Source organism: Pseudochaenichthys georgianus, chromosome 23, assembly GCF_902827115.2.
Source record: "Pseudochaenichthys georgianus chromosome 23, fPseGeo1.2, whole genome shotgun sequence".
NCBI lineage: Eukaryota > Metazoa > Chordata > Actinopteri > Perciformes > Channichthyidae > Pseudochaenichthys > Pseudochaenichthys georgianus.
The window spans coordinates 22,834,288-22,852,158 of record NC_047525.1 but is presented as its reverse complement, the minus strand read 5'-3'; the positions used below and the strand labels follow the sequence as shown (position 1 = coordinate 22,852,158).

At 45.6% G+C, this 17,871-nt stretch overlaps 1 protein-coding gene across 1 annotated transcript in view; it reads right to left on the bottom strand.

Moving 5' to 3' along the window:
• Positions 1 to 361: 361 nt before the first annotated feature.
• The window catches only part of znf800b (zinc finger protein 800b), a 38,264-nt gene continuing 20,754 nt past the window's right edge, over positions 362 to 17,871 (bottom strand). The window contains 11 exon segments of the mRNA XM_034112342.2: positions 362 to 741; positions 1,664 to 1,773; positions 2,246 to 3,412; positions 4,519 to 4,883; positions 5,320 to 5,482; positions 5,568 to 5,751; positions 6,724 to 6,898; positions 11,286 to 11,324; positions 11,327 to 11,428; positions 14,123 to 14,218; positions 17,087 to 17,405. Of these exon segments, the coding sequence (XP_033968233.1) occupies positions 1,672 to 1,773; positions 2,246 to 3,412; positions 4,519 to 4,883; positions 5,320 to 5,482; positions 5,568 to 5,751; positions 6,724 to 6,898; positions 11,286 to 11,324; positions 11,327 to 11,428; positions 14,123 to 14,218; positions 17,087 to 17,405 (2,712 nt within the window). The 3' untranslated portion in view covers positions 362 to 741; positions 1,664 to 1,671.

The window sequence follows — 17,871 nt, the reverse complement described above, 5'->3', positions numbered from 1 at the left end:
AGCCACGTGAAGACTTACAAGAGGACACACTTGGGGGAAGTTTCTCAAGTAAAGGGAAATATCCAAGCCTTAATTGTTCGTGGGGAAAGGTCAGGTAAATCAAATTGGAATAGAGAAATGTGTGTCTGTTGAGCACGTAGATGTGAGAGTATCAAATAACTTAATGACACGAAACATAAGTTGGACCCAAACATGTGTCCAAATGTCCTTTCCAGTTGATTTTCTCTGTAGGTCGCAATCCAGTTCTGACTTACACACACACACACACACACACACACACACACACACACACCACACACACACACACACACACACACACACACACACACACACACACACACACACACACACACACACACACACACACACACACACACACACACACACACACACACACACACACACACACACACACACACCCTCCATCCTTCAGCTACAGAGAGCAAAGCGGTAGAAACGAGCCATCTGCATATGACTCTGATCATTCAGTAGATACAGATATGTACAGCATAATGAATCCTCTGTCTGCTACAGTCTCGGTGGATAGCAGCGGCTTTGTGCGGCTGATGACACTTCACTCAAATACATGTCAAGGTTCCCAACGTTATATTTGGTTCTCGAGCAAAAGGTGGAAACCCTTTGCTCTCCTTCTGTTGGTTTGCGCTCCGTCCATTCATCCATTATATTCCCGTTGAGAGTTTTGATTGGCTCCTTCATTGTTAGCGGCGTTATCCCTGCGGACTGTGAGCAGAGAGAGAGAGAGAGAGAGAGAGAGAGAGAGAGAGAGGGAGAGAGAGAGAGGAGACAACGACAAAAGGAAGCAGAGAAAAGACGGAGAGAGAGATCAAGAGGGAATAAAAAAGGAGAGGAAGACAATTAGACAAAGAGGAAGATTTCTAATGAGAAGAGTTATACACACACAGAGAGGAAACAGCTGTTACACCTGCTGAGCGGTCACTTCTCTTATCTTTACACACACACACACACACACACACACACACACACACACACACACACACACACACACACACACACACACACACACACACCACACACACACACACACACACACACACACACACACACACACACACACACACACACACACACACACACACACACACACACTCAAGTACTGAACTTAAGTAAGACGTTGAGTTACTTGTACTGAGTATGTTCACATTATGCCACTTTTTACTTTAATACATTTATTTTACATATTTATTTATTTTGCAGATTTATATGCAGTTTTATTCAAATCGACACACATTATAATATATTATAATAGGTTAAGTATGAAAAGTAACTCAAATAAACCCCACTTTTACCAAGTGCCACATTAAAGTGATGAACACAAACAATTATTTATTTTAATATCAGGTGCTTAAAAAGGCCGTTTTGCATAAAAGGTACTTTTACTCTTCGCACTTAAAATATCTGTAATGCAAATACCTTTTTCACTTGTACTTGTAACTGAGTATGTCTACACTGTAGTATTGCTACCTTGACTCAAGTGAATCATTTGAGTACTTCTTCCACCTCTGCCTGGTTGCTTAACCTCATTGTGAAGACACTGAACAGAGGCGTAACGTGACAGGAAGCAATCCAGGCGACTTGAGAGGAGGACGAGTGGACAGTGAGGAAGAGGAGAGTGTGTTCTCACCGAGTGTTTCACCAGACCAGGGATTTGGAGCGGGTGCTGACTCCTTTCCTCCTGCTGGCCGCCGCCGTCACTGCGTTGCGATGGCTTCGCTTGTGAGACTCCAGGTACAGCTGACGAACACAGGAAAGGTCGTGTTATCATCTACTTACTATCAGCTGTTTAGCACGTCTTGATCTATCAACTGCAGTTATAATTATTTTTGATTTACGAGTTCACTTTTGAGTTAAAAATGTGTAGTTGTCCTCAGGCATCTTCAAATGTGTCTCATCTCTTCCACAAAACACACATTTACATAACAATAAATAAGTCAAAAACCAGCCTCTCACGTCTGTGTCGCTGAAAAGGAAGAACTTGTGTTTTAAAACTGAGACTTTGAGACACACTCAGTTCACAGAAATTCAAAGCACTTGATCCAAGTTTTGAGAGAGCCACCCCTGCTGTCCGTGTCTTTACGCTAACCGTCTCACCCACTCCTCACACTGGAGTTCCTACAGCTGATCATTTCCACACAGATGCACTTTTTAAATCCACTAACATCCCTCACTCCATGAAACATGCATATCAGAAGTTTAAATCCAGTACCTTCTTGGCGAAGGCTCGCCCGCACTGGTCGCAGGCGTGCAGGGAGAAGTTCTTGGTCACTCTGACTTCGGTGGAGGACGACGAGCCGCTGCACTCTGATTGGCTGTCGTGTTGCCGGGTGTGTGGCGTCTGGTTGCCGGGCGAGCTGTTGGAGTAGGAGCTGCGTTGGTGTGTGTGTTTCTCACTGCGGCGGGTCAGCGGGGGGCTGACGGGGCGAGGCTGGTGCGTCTGCTGTCTCTCCTGCTTACGGGTGAGGGGAGGGGAGGGGCTTAACGCCGGCGATGACACTTCCTGTTGTTTGCGAGTGGCGGGGGCGGGGTGCGAGGAGGAAGACGATGAAGAGGAGGAGGTTGCTGCAGGTGTGGAGACCTCCTGCTTGCGTGTGATGGGAGGCGAAGGGGAGGAAGAGGGGGAGGAAGAAGGCGGGCGCCCGTTCACTTCCTCCTTGACCCCGCTGCTGCCGATCCTCTTGTTGGGGGTCCCGCTGTTCAGGACCACTTCGGCCTGCCTCTTCACCGCCCGGCTCTCCAGCTTGGGCATGATCTTGCCCAGGTACGCCGAGGACTTCTTGTGGACCACCGTCACGTGGCGCAGGACGTCCCGTTTGCGGCGCGACTCGTAGCGGCAGAGCGGGCAGCGGTAGAACTTGATGAAGATCTCGTTGCCGTCCGTGTGCAGCTCGATGTGCTTCGTGAGGTTCTGCCGGGAGCTGAACTGCCGCTTGCACAGTTTGCAGAAGAGCTGCTTGAAGTCGAAGCCCACCGACAGTTTGGGGGTTTTGGAGGGTCCGGTGCCGCGTGAGGATGACGAGGATAACGACGCCACCTTCGGGCTCGACGGCGCCTCCTCCTCCTTCACTTTCATGGCGTTGTTCGCCACAGGGACACCTTTAGCTGTCGCGGTGCTGTTGCTAGGAGACGGGGTCGGACTAGTGTCCACTTCCTCCTCTTCTTCTTCCTCCTCCTCCTCCTCTTCCTCCTCCTCTTCCTCTTCATCCGAGGCTTCTACTGCTTCCTCTTTCACCCTGACGTTGTTGCTCGTGGTGGAGTTAGCGCTGCTGCTCGGAGGCGGGGCCGCCGGAGCGGGGGGGGCGGGCGGAGGGGCAGAGCGAACGTTTTTCATGCTGTATATTTTGTGGACGATGCGCATGTGTCTCTTCAACATGAGCTGAAATACACAGAGAGAAATAATAATGAATCATCGTTTTCCTCCTTTAGAATTCCAACCAATACAAGGTGATAAATAGCACCAACTAGAACAGATGCCCGGCACGGAGACTTTTTCAAATCTAGAAAAGCTGAGAGTAAGGCAAGTTTATTGATATAGCACCTTTCAACACAAGGTCATTCAAAGTGCTTTACAACAATGAAAGACATTGAGAGCGTGAAGACATAGTGTTTTGAAATGCCATTTTCGAATATGTTTCTGCTGCACTAATTGAAAAGCAAAGATAATAAAACATGCATGACAAAAGGTACATGAATAAAAGTTACAGTGCAGTGTGAGATATGTCAATTAAAAGCAGCGGCAAAAAGGAAAGTCTTCAGCCTGGATTTAAAAGTATTAAGAGTTGCAGCGGACCTGCAGGTTTCTAGTGTGTTCCAGATGTTTGGAGCACACTAACGGCCCGTCCACACAGCAGCGTTAAAAAAATCTTGAAAATCTTGGAGCTGGGCGTGTCTGAAAGCTTGGGGATTTTTTGCGAGCAACGCGACCAACAACCAATCACATGAATCTCCCGCCCCCGACATTCAAAGCAATAGCAATGTTAAAACGAAGTAAACTGGATATAAACTCCCCAAACAGGCGAAAACCTACCAGTTCCACCCACTGTCTCTGCCTCCTCCCTCCATGCTGGTTCCTCCGGTTTGTATCCCGGTAAGTTATTAGCGACTGGTCATAAAGAACCGGGTGATTTGCTACCGTAATAACGAACTCCATTTTCAGCAATATAGAAAAGGAACTGCGGTCTGGCTCTCCCAGCTTGCACGCGGTTTGATTGGCTAGCGCTTGTACTGTCAGATTTGCATAAACGGGATTTGATTGGCTGACGCTTCCACCTCAGCTTCAAAAGTTGAACATTGCTCAACTTTTGAATCCTGGAAATCCTGGAAATCCTAGAAATCTTCGCTTCGCTCCCCCACAATGCAGTTCGGCGAAAAGCGAGGCAAAGTGACGTCATCCCCATTCAAAGTCAAAGGGCAGAGAAGCGGTGGAATATTTTTGTAACGCTGCTGTGTGGACGGGCCGTAACAGAACGCTGACACACTAACCTGAGAGCTGTAGTTCCTCTTGCAGAGCGTGCAGCGGCTGGAGGAAGGGGCCGCCTGTGACGAGGCGGGGGGCGTGCTCGGAGCTTTGGACTGGGTTTGGCTGGGAGGCGGAGTCTTAGAGGTCACAGGGGTCGACTTGGAGCTGCTGCTACGCGTCGGAGAGGAGTTGTTGCTCTTCCTGGGGGGGGTGACCTCCAGATTGAGGGGCTGTCCGGGGCGAGATGCTATGTTGGGGGTGATGTTATCCCTCCGCAGGCCGCGGTGCACCTCGTCGAAGTGACGCCGCACGTTGGCTTTGGTGGCGAAGGTTTTCATGCAGACGGGACAGGACTTTCCGGTCGGTGTGCTGAGAGTCCTCGGTCGACCTGAAGCAACAACAACAATCATTACTCATCCTTATCTTGAAACTCGAAGAAAGAAATGACTTCTATAGCAAACAAAGAGTAAAGAGAACTACGGAGCGGAGCTCGTGTCACGTAATGATGAATAGACTAAATATGTGTTGTCCCCATAATGAGATATTGAGCATTGTTTTTCTTTTCATTAGTTATTTACAACACATTGAAATGTCTCCGCATCCAATGAAGTGCTGACGAGTTTAAGGCTGCTTGTCTTGAAAATATAGTTTTCCACCAACGCAAGAAAACATCCGTATTATCATTTGCTTTTTGCAAAAATGTTGGGAACATTTTAATCACTGACCGTATGGTGGGTTTATAAAACATTTCTTATCATAATTACCTGGACTCTCAATCACAACCATTCACAATGTTTCGGGGCAGGCTGTATTTCACCTCTCACCTTTCACCATGGAGAGCAGGCTGGTGGGAACAGTCCGTGTCTCCGTGAACTTCCGGAGCTCGTCCAGTTTGCTCTGGTGCATTTTGCGACAGTGACGGCGGATGCTGCGGCGCGAGTTGAAGTCCTGACCGCACAGGCAGCAGGAGATGGTCACATCGTCCACCTGGTCGGGGGGGGAAGAGGAACAACGTGTGAGAAACATCATCAGCGAGCGTATGGACACGGCAGGTGTTTCTCGGGTCACTTACCCCGCTGGTGGAGCCCTCGTCTTCGGGCGGTGGCGGCGGCTCTTCTTTGGCCTCCTCCTCCCCCTCCCACTTCTTCTTATCCTGAGTGTGTCCCGGGCTGCTGTGGCTCTCCGGCTGGCTCGCCTGGCTGTTGTCGGCTCCCTCCCCCTGCTCTCCCTCCCACGCTACCGGACTCTCTCGAGCACTGTGAAGGACATCGAGACAAACCGTCAGAGACGAGAGAAGCTCTCCTAAAATCCCATTTGATTTGAAGACAGCCAAGAGACACCACATGAATCCTCTGTAAACCGCTGTTAAGAAGATATCACTCGTCCCCGGCTTGAGCTTCACTAATCAGGATCCATGTATCTGTGGTCCTCTCCAGAATGTGCAGTGTCCTTCACATGCTGATATACAAGAGAGGGAGTTACACAGTCACAAGGTGGAGGAATACCGGGTCTTGTAGGTAATCATACATCCTGTAATGTACAAAATACTGAGTTTTTTCTCAAAATGTTGGCTTTTTTTTCTGCAAATCTGAAAATTCTAACTTTTTCTCAAAATTCTGACTTTTTCTCAAAATTCTGACTTTTTCTCAAAATCTCAAAATGCAGACCTTTTCTGAATACTTAAAAATGTTAATAATCACTCGTCACCGGCTTGGTAATCATACATCCTGTTACATACACAGCTACTCATTCTATACGTAGGGTCTTCAGTGTTTCCCCTACCATTGTCTTGGAGGGGCGCTGCGCCCCGGCAACGGAGCCCCGCGCCCCCCCTGAAATTCAAGGTGTTTAAAAAAATATATATATATAATTTTTTTTTTTTATATAAATGTTTTAAAATTTGGAACCAAATAGCAACTAATCTATATCTACTGTCCCTTTTCACATTGAACATGTGCTCTTTTATTAAATAAACTAAACACTTTCAATAACAATAATCCACAGCTCCTCTCTCCGCTCAGGCAGCACCCCCCCCCCCCCTCCGCTCAGGCAGCACCCCCCCCCCCCCCCCTCCGCTCAGGCAGCACCCCCCAAAGCAGTAAACCTAGGGGAAACACTGGTCTTTGTTATCATGTGTACTCTGATATTGGAAGAATACATTCAGTATTTTCCCAACAACCGCTAACAAAATAAGTGTATTTAAAAACATCGGCGTGCCCCCCCCCTACCTGGGTGTCTGCGATGGAAATCTAGCCAGCTCCTCCTCGGTGGTGAGGTACTGGAACACGGCCTTGTTGCTGGTCTGAATGGGCTCCAGTCGGACCACGTAGTCTGGAGCTCGGGGGTAAATGACGTCCAGTAATTCCTTCATGGCCACACTCTGCTTGTCATCACCCGACGGACCTATAATTAATCAAAATGAAGGAAATCTATAAGAATTAAAGATAATAGTTACAGAAGGGTTGATTAAGGTTAATTCAAGGTAGGTCCGAGCATCCTTGAGCGTCTCAAACCAATATCAGACTCGACCCAGCTCACTTATCATTGGGTGCTTGAATTTCCCAGGGTCTCTGAAGTAGACACAGTGTGCTTTGCTTTTGTTTTGTTTTTTCCACAAACCTAGTGAACAAGGCTGCAGCGCGTGGAGCTTCAGACAGTGGTAGCTACCGTTAGCAACATCAGCTAATGTTTTTTGCATAGAACCGGTGTGAGCTTGCCACAGCATTTTAGTCTGCTTAACAAACCTCCTGGAAATTGAGCGACGTCTTACTACTGTAGGTGTTATATAGCTTTTACGACTAGCTAAAGAAGAATGGCACCACCTGAGTCCGTGTGTACTTAGTGGAGGTCCCCGTGTAACATGTGGAAACTTAATCTAAACCAAACTCTGGTCTTACAGAAAGAAAGCTAAACTAAATTAAGATTTCCATCGGAAAAAACAAAAAAAGGACACAAGCCATGTTTCCTTATAGCAGCTTTTAAAATGTACCCGTAGCCTTGATAGTATAAAGTAGCAGAAGTAGATAACAAACCAGAATGGCAATGTAGGAATTAGTGGAAAGGAGTCTTCTAATAGTTAGCAAATCATCATAATGAGGAAACGAGTGCATCACGGTGGCATCAGATAAAAGCCCATATTTTGAAAAGACCATATCCTCTCCCAAAGACCAGACACCTCGTCTCTTTGATTCTCCTGTGTGCTACTGGACACAAACAAAGGCAGCATGTGAATAGGTTTCTGTGACTCCACTTCTCAGCAGACGAGGGTCTCACACACTTCCTGTTTGTGCACTTTTTGTTTGGAACATTATCTTATCCACGCAGGGCTTTTAAAGTGAATGCAATTATTCCGCCTCTCGAAAGCCTCCTTTATGTGGATGTTTTTCTTTTGCTAAATGTGCAAGTTTACTTCCTACCATTATTTACACCGGGAGATAAAGAGAGGATGGAGAGTGGGTTTCAATGTAAGGGCACTCGCACCACAAATCATCCCTGGGGGCTGTAAAGGTCCGCTGTCGGGGAGGGTGGGGAAAATTGAGGGGTTTACAAGAAAATGCACAATGAATGCCCAGCGTCTCGACGGAGAGAAACAGACACCAATTACTCCATTCATCAAAATAACAACACGATACACTTTCTGCCTCTGTAACAAACAAGAGCATTAAGGCCACAAGCAGATGGAAAGGAGATTCATTAAGTTATTTTCTCACTACACCGATCATTATAGTGGATTTCACTGTGCATAATACGTGTTGAGATTGATTTCCCTTTTAGGAGGAGAGGTGAGTTGAATTAAAACAGAGAACCCTCAGAGGCTCCGTGGTCTCCTTCCACTTCTGAGCAGCAGAGAACAGAGAATCGGACACGCTGGTGCTAATGAGACGTTCATAACGCCATGCTGCCGGCTCTAAGCGGACTTCCTTAGATCCACTCACTCCGAGTGGGGGGAAGGATTGATGGATCCAACACGTTGCTGTGTGTGTGTGTGTGTGTGTGTGTGTGTGTGTGTGTGTGTGTGTGTGTGTGTGTGTGTGTGTGTGTGTGTGTGTGTGTGTGTGTGTGTGTGTGTGTGTGTGTGTGTGTGTGTGTGTGTGTGTGTGTGTGTGTGTGTGTGTGTGTGTGTGTGTGTGTGTGTGTGTGTGTGTGTGTGTGTGTGTGTGTGTGGATGAAAGAGTCATGTGTAACGATGGAGGACATTTAGGGAGAATAATGAGTGGAAGGCCGAAAGCGTGACAGAGAGAGAAGAAACATTGTAGTGACGATTTTAAAGGTCAGCTATTATGCAAAATCCTCTTCTTCATGTCTCTTCTACGTCAACATGTGTCCCCTCTTCTTCATGTCTCTTCTACATCAACATGTGTCCCCTCTTCTTCATGTCTCTTCTACATCAACATGTGTCCCCTCTTCTTCATGTCTCTTCTACATCAACATGTGTCCCCCCTGAACAAAGATTCTCTCTCTTTTTGATCCATTTCTATAAAAACCTGTCTGAAAGTGAGCTGATCAGATTTTGGCCACTTTATGATGTCATAACGATTTTTTTTAGCTTGTGTAACCATTAGCCAATCAGCAACCAAGGTACCACGATCTTATGACGCAATTCTATCAGCTTCCCAGTTACACAGGGACGCGGGAAGTCAGTCAGAGTTGGGGGTGCGTGCAGCGTCTCGCAGCGGAGTAACTGTAGTGGGGGAGGGGCTGCGAGTGGAGCCTCGCAGTTTTTCAGGTTGATATGTGAAGCTCGTTAGCTAGCCAACATGTATCGAGCAAATGTTTAGCAACATATTAGAAGTGAGGCCACTAGTCTAACGTTAGGTCTACTGTGATAGCCTCACTTTTAATACTTTGCAAAACATTAGCTAGCACTAGTGTTTTGCAGTTGCTAGCAGCTTATTGGGATGTTATGCTAGACAGACAGATATAATAAATTAAGCATTATTGTTAGTAGGGACCTCCCGATCACCTTTTTTTGCTCCCGATCCGATTCCGATCATTTGATTTTGACAATCTGCCGATAACGATTTTTCCCGATCCGATCTTTATGCATTAAGAGAAAAAAAAGGTAACAGATAACGGCTGGTCATCCAACGCGATGAATTCAGCTATCTTGGCTGTTATTGTTTGGCCTTTTCACTGTTCAGTTTCTCTTTCCTTTTGAAAGTCTCTGAAAGTGTCGCTTGTTTCAGTGCCGTTACCTGAGTGGCCGCTGTGTACTCGCCGTGTTGTTGTTGGTGTTTGTTTCTCAGGTAGCGTATTAGATTGGTCGTGTTGAACGTAGCTCTGTTCTTTCCACCACGCGGAACCTCCGCCTTGCAAACATTGCATCTGGCTGTTACACTGCCTTCGCTTTCAATTTTATAATACTTCCAAACTCCTGACATTTTCTCCGTCCCGACTCCCGAGTCACCAGCTGAACGTAGCCTCTCGTTAGCTTGCTGCTACTATTAGACACTGCGCCCACTCTGTTGCCAGATTTCAGAGAAATAAGCAGGTCTGAAAACAAGCCCAAAAGAAGCAACACAGACATGATGTTGTGTAATTTTAAACCAAAACTAAGTCCTCAGGATGACTTTAAGACGTGAACATGGTCATTTTTGTTTTGTAACATTAAATTAAAAAATTAAAATTATTAAGAAAAATAAATAAAAATCCCGATCCCCGATTTTTTTCTTCCGATTCCGATCTTTTGAAAATCACGTGATCGGCTCCGATCCCCGATCACGTGATCGGATCGGGACATCTCTAATTGTTAGTTAGGCATGTCAGCCTGCAGCCCCACTTCTTGTCTCTCTCTAACTCATAGCAGATGGCTGCACTAAAGAAAAGGGCACAGAGAGGAAACCAGTTGTAAAATGTTTAAAAGTTAATTAAACATAATATAGGCTATGCTTAAATGCATTTCAAAAAAGTTGTGTTGAGTTGTGTTGGAGTTTGTGTTATTCTACATTTTGACACCAAGTTTTTTTTTTCTACTGCAAATGTATATCGGTTCCAAATATCGGTTATCGGTCTCCTTGATTACTAATAATCGGTATCGGTATCGGCCTTGAAAAAGCCATATCGGTCGATCCCTAGTTCTTTTTAACCAAATGTCTCTCAGAGGGGCGTGGGGAGGGGCTCCTTATTTTCATCTAAAGTAACAGACACAGAATCAGCACTTTGGAAACAGGGCTGAAACAGAGGGGATTATGGGTAATGCTGCTATGATCTGTTTGGTGTTTCAGCCAATCAGAGACATGTTTTGTATATATCTGAGAGCTATAATATATTGATGAAAGAGAGTATAATAGGGGACCTTTAAAGTAAAATGTGGAGAAGTTAACAATGATTATCTTCATAAGTTTGTGTATTAGGCACAAACTAACATATGTGCCCGATACAGTTTGATTCTTGCCTGTTTGTCAGGTTGATACGATAAAGATTGCATTTCCATGTCCTCGCATGCACTCGTTCTACCTGCTTTGCCTTTTCATTTTTATATTGAGCTTTCTGGTCGTGTTTTTGTGCTTAGATTTTTGAAAGCAGTTTAGTTGTTTGTATTCTGGACGCGTGTGGTGTGTGTGTGTGTGTGTGTGGTGTGTGTGTGTGTGGTGTGTGTGTGTGTGTGTGTGTGTGTGTGTGTGTGGTGTGTGTGTGTGTGTGTGTGTGTGTGTGTGTGTGTGTGTGTGTTGTGTGTGGTGTGTGTGTGGTGTGTGTGTGTGTGTTGTGTGTGTGTGGTGTGTGTGTGTGTGTGTGTGTGTGTGTGTGTGTGTGTGTGTGCAGGTCGTGCATGCTGACGTGCGTCACTAACCGTCGGGCTCGGGCATCCGTGACAGGCAGTAGTACTCTTGTGTGTGATGAGGTTGGGCAGGCCTCTGAACAGACTGCGACACAGTTTACACTCAAAGATGGTGTCCACCTCCCTCAGCAGCATGTGTCTCAGCTGGCTCGTGCCTGCAAGCCAACGGACAAGGAAATGAGTTTAATTGTTTAGTCATGTAGTTGTTTGACAGATGTCTGTAACAATAATAATAATAAAGCTTTATTGAAACACGTGCAGCTCAAAGTACAAAATGGCGACACATCACAAGTTAAAAACAAACAACAAGAAATTCCCCTCAGATTATTTGTTAAGAACTTTAAAAAGGTACATGCAACACATTTTATCAGGTTAATAGACAAGGAGGTAAAATGTAGGATAATAAAAATTAAGTAAAATACATAATAGCTTCTCTCTGACTGAACCGATATGCAACGATATAAAACATAAAGTGAACATATAGGTACAACAGAAATACAAATAAAAAGAATAAAACAATAGGCGCTTTCACACCGGAGTACTTTTCCCAGTATAGTTCCGATAGTTCTTGAAATGTTGCGTTCACAACATAGTTCCGGATAAATAATCCAGAACTAGAACTTAGTTCATGTGAACCTTTTTACCCCATTTACACGGGAACGTTTGCGCACCGTATGCGTTTTCAAAAAAGTCTTGCATTCGGCTCAACTAACGTGTCCGTTCACACGAGACCGCTGGAAACGCTGAGCAGGAGACGTGGGGAGAGGGAGGCGGGGCTATTTCATCGTTATCAGAAAATGATCGTATAGCGGCGATTACACAGAGCCGTTTGACCCCCAGAGCGCTCCGCTTGCAGATCTATCCACCTTGGGACCCGTTATCGTTTGCGGGGCCCGTTTCTATCGTTTTGTTACGGCCTCGTGTGAACGAAAGGGCGACGCGGGCTAGGGATGCTCCGATCGATCGGCCGATACTCACTCTCTACCGATCGATCGGTGCTCTCTAAACATGCCGATCGCGACAGCCGATCGCATGACGTAAAATACATGACACTTTTCTCTGTGTGCGGCAAAACAAGCTCGCCAACATGGCTTCACCGGTCTGGCAGTATTTCAAGGTGTCCGAAAAAGACAGTAAAATATCGGTATGCAACGTGTGTGAAGCAGAAGTCCTGCAGCTCCGCCCGCCGGACCGGGGTGCGGGACGAAACACACACTAAGAGTTAGACCTGACACACTTAGCTATTTATCTACCTCTGGAAGAAGCTAAACTAGTTAGAAATATGTTTATTCTTCACTGTCGGGTCACTCATTACTGGATCAGTGAGCTGCATGAGATGCTGACAGGCTGTCAGGAGGGAGAGAGGGGGAGAGAGAGAGAGGGGGGAGAGAGAGAGAGAGGGGAGAGAGAGAGAGAGAGGGGAGAGAGAGAGGGAGAGAGGGGGGAGAGAGGAAAAGAGAGCGCTTCCGCTCATCTCTCCCGTGTTATCCAAAGTGAATGTAAACTTGAATAATGTAAATCATTTGAATGTAATAATTAAGTTGGTTGTTGTTTGTGGAAGCTCCAGTGAATGAGCATTAGCTGAGTTTAAACATCACTTTAAATGGAAGATTTAAAGTGATGTTTAAATCTTCCATTTAGGTCCCGCCCACTCGATCGGATCGGCCGATACTGATTCCGGCGATCGGCCCCGAAATTGGCGATCGGAGCATCCCTAATACGGGCTATATATAATATATATATTAGTTAATCAGACTAAGTACTGGGAACTAAGTACGGCAAAGTACTTGGTGTGAAAGCGCCTATTATAACGGTAGGTAAATAATAAAGAATAAAATAACATTTAAGGGGGGGGGGGGGGGTGCTAATAAAAAGCGAATCTAAAAAGATGTTTCTTTAGCTGGCATTTATCGCTGAAGTGTTTCGATACAACAAGCCTTTTAAATTGTAAATTCTAGTGGATACAGCTTGAATAGGAACGAGAAGAAGGTCTGTAAACTCTGGGCATAATATAATCGTATATGATCCGAGAAAACAGAAGAAAACTGTAGGCTACGATTATGGCTGGCGACGATTACGAAAACAACGTAATCGAAATAAAACGATTATTTTTATTATTATTAAAAAACATTTGTATTGGTTTTTCAGTTGAGTTAAAGTTCAGGGTAAGTTCAGGGTTCACTGTTCAAAACATACCGGTCACATTTTCTCAATAAATGGATGTGTTCAAAGTAAATAATAATCGTTTTTAATAATCGTGATATCAATTATTGACCCAAATAATTGAGCAGCCCTACTGCAGAACCGCTGTGACGTTTAAAAAAAGGACTGCCATGACGATTGCTTTGTGCCACTTCTGCGTCACCGCTGTCATCAGCTCCACGTTTTCCGTCATTGCCGTCTGACTCATACTTTCAATTTCCATTCGGTTTGTGCATGTGGATGTGTTCAGTGCTTTGTCGGATGTGAGTCATATGTGAAGCAACAAATAGAGCACTGTCTGAGTAGTATCGTGTATTATTGTTCTCTGTTTGGTATTTCAGTCACACACGAGTCGCACTGAGTCACCTGGAGTTGAGCTGCAGTTAGTGCAAAGTACTGCCACTGTTTTACATTCTTAAACGCTCCCCGGTGGAAAGTGACGAACTGCTGGAGACAGACAAATTATACTCTATTCGAAATTGGTTTACATTAAACACATTATCTTTCTTTTCTTGCTGGTTCATTTGATTTTTTTTATATATTGCAAGACATAAAGACGCAGGACGTGTAATTCCTGCCATCTGGAAACCTTTGCACTTTGCTCGCGCCATAAATAATGAAAATAAATCATAAGAAAACACACGAACCTGAACGGAAGCATTCAATTATCTGCTGGATCCCTGACTTGGAGGTCTGCAGAGGCTGCTGGAGAAGAGGAGGATCTCCGGGCTCCGCACACAGGCCTGGAGAGAGAGGGGGGGTGTATTTGATCAAATCCGGCATATAATTACATCAGTAAGACAGACTCAGAGAAGTACTCCATCACCGGCTACGACACAGAGGGTATATTGCAGTGTGGTTAAAGGCTACACACAATCACTGTCAGGCAGTGAGGTCTGAATGAGACAGTGATTCACTCTCACCTCATTACCTCCATCAACACACACACACACACACACACACACACACCACACACACACACACACACACACACCACACACACACACACACACACACACACACACACACACACACACACACACACACACACACACACACACACACACACACACACACACACACACACACACACACACACACACACACACACACACACACACACACACACACACACACACACACACACACACACACACACACACACACACACACACACACACACACAAGACTGTTACACACCTGAACTTTTGAAAGAACATACATAACATTCATCTGTTTGCCACTCACATATATATATATCAATATTCCAATGGCTGTATAGACTATTCTGCATAGTTTCTCTCATATTCTGTTGCTATTATATTCTATTTTATTTATTTGTACTATTGTATCTGTGTATTGTGTTGCACTGTTGGAGGAGTCTGTGACCTAAGATCTTCATTGTGATAACAACACTGTAGATATGCACACATGACAATAAAAGCCTAAACACACACACACACACACACACACACACACACACACACACACACACACACACACACACACACAACAATTGTTGTTGTGCTTAGTCCAACAGCTTGGGTGTCACAGTTTCACTTTATCAGCTAAAACTAATAAAAAATATGAACCAGGATGAAATTAATGTAAGTGTATTTGGAGAATCATCATTCTTTGATTCACTGAGTTGCTCTTATGGTTTCATCGCCATGATAAACATTAGAAAAACACTTTTTGAAAGGAGGGGATCCTGTTACGGTGTTTTTCACTAATAGGTCCGAACAATTGTATTTTTCCTTTGTATAAAACATTAAAAATAAAGCTGTTGCTTCCTGTATAATTCATGGCCTGAGACTCCACGGTCCCCACTAGCTATTAAGATGGATTGCGGGAGTCGAGGTGCTCTCGTTCTAGCGATGTTCATGTTTTTTTTATTACTCCAGCCACTTGGCTTTTACATCAATACAACGACTGTATGCCCGTTGCAATGAACAGTAATCAGAGAGGGGTGAGCAGCAGCGAGAGCAATCACTCTCACAAACACCAGCGAACACCCTGCAATCACATGTCTCATTATTTTAAAAGCACCGCGATGAATCTCTCAGTAAAACACTGTCGATGTTTCTCGCTGTGACAAAGATCCACGTTTTGTTTATTAGTCCGTTTTGTTTTTGATATTTATTTTTGTTCTCTGGAAGATCAAGTTACTTCCCTTCCGCTTCCCTCAGCCTCACGGCAGCCCCCTTCCGTTTCACCACCATGGGGTCTAGAGCCTTCAGCCGCTCTGCACCCCGCCTCTGGAACTCCCTCCCACCTGACATCCGCAACACTGACTCTCTCCCCATTTTCAATCACGCCTCAAAACACATCTCTTCACACTCGCATATCCACCCTGATCGTTATCCATCACACACCCTCTGTTTTTATTGATTTGGTCATTTGATTGATATAAACTGCATTGTCTTGTTTATGTCTCTTATGCTGGTGTTATGTATCGTGTATCTTGTTTTTTATGTATCTGTACGGCGACCTTGAGAGCCTTGAAAGGCGCCTATATAAAATAAATGAATTATTATTTATTATTATTACTTCTGGTCAGATAACAACACTGTGTGTGTGTGTGTGTGTGTGTGTGTGTGTGTGTGTGTGTGTGTGGTGTGTGTGTGTGTGTGTGTGTGTGTGTGTGTGTGTGTGTGTGTGTGTGTGTGTGTGTGTGTGTGTGTGTGTGTGTGTGTGTGTGTGTGAGACACAGGCAGACACACCCACAAAGACGCAGACACAGAAAAAGAGCAAAAAAAGTGACTGACAACTGTGTGAGTGAGTTTGACAGAGAGAGCGATGGAGATTACGTGTTAACGTGTGACGGAATGAGTTTCCCCCGTGCCCCTCCCCCCACACCGCGGCTAGCTGCTATAGTTCCAGCGGGGCAGGTCAGTGACCCCCGACCCCCCCCCCGCAACAGGGTCAAAGATCAACCAAGCAGAAATGTCGGCCCAGCTAAAAAGTTCCCTTTACCGCGAGTAGCTCTGTAGCAGGATCTGAATCAAGATGTCCACCTTTGTTCTTAAAGGGAAGCTACTGTGGAAGAAAAGCAGGAAGGAAGGAAGGAACTAACGGAGGAAGGAAACAAATATGTCCGATTTAGACGTGATGTCACCATGGTGGCAGATGCAATGGCCATGCGGCACACGTTCTTATCCGTGAATCACGCGAGTTGTCAGCTGAAGAAGTGTTGCAGAACTGGTTTCCTGTAGCTTCAGATCGACCTGCTGACGGAGGCGTAATGCTGAGCCAGCTCGGTTCGGTGGAGGAAGTGGTTACAGCTCGGTGCGCCAAATATCCATTTAGGAGAACATTCTGTCTTTCCAGAATATAAATCTTATGTTGTATATTTATATGCCTCTCATATTCAATGTACTTTCCCAAAGGTTTACTTTTGCAGGTCTGAACATTTAATGAAAGGTTCTAAATAAAGACTTTTCGAAATGTTAGACTACTCAGCGGTGCGCAGTATCTGCACCGCCCCTTTTTGCTCCACTTCCTGCGTGAAGTGATGTGGAGCACGCAGCCAGCCATAAAGCTCCACGGGAGGCTGGCGGACAGCGTCAGCGTGAAGGTGGCTGAACGAGGACGGAGGGAGCTTCACCCACCTGAGTTGTGACCCTCGCTGCCGTCAGTCTGGCAGATCTGGTCCCTGGTCCTTCCGTTCTCACTCATGTTGGACTCGGGCAGGAGAGGGGGGATGGGCTTCCACAGCGGCTTGGCTTGGAGCTGGGACGCTGAGTCGCCCGTTTCCTCCTCGTCGCCCGGTGGCTCCTTCTGGTCCAAGCCCTCTGACGGAGCCTCCTCTGGAGCGGGGGTCTGGAGCGGGGCTGGTTCGGAGGGCTGGTCTCCTCCTTTGGGCTCCTGTGGTGGCCGCGGGGGGTCTGGCTGGGTCTGGCCTTCCTCCATCTCCGTCTCAGCGACATTCTGTGGGGACAAAAGATCACATCAAATCATGAGATGTGGAAAAAAGGTCAACTGTATTGTCAATTTCTCTGCATGTGTGATACCAACAGGGAGAGCGAAATGCCGTTCCTCACCGTCCCAAAGAATACAGATATAAACTGTTTGGTCGATGACTTCTATGTTGTAACAATGCTTTTTGGCAATACATCTTATACCGTCGGAAAGCCTGTTTGGCATTGGCAGAGGAGATGTGTCACATTGTTCATGGGGGCACCCCACATACTCAGCTCTGCTGCTCATCCCACACATGCTTGTTCCTCACAAAAGTGGTACCAAAACAAAAGCATCGTTACAACATAGAAATGATTTACCAAACACAAATTGCCTTACTTTTTTTGTTACGTTTATAAGAATATACATATATGAATATATTCATACATGCATACACTCCTGTACACCCAATTATAAATATATAATAATACATAGA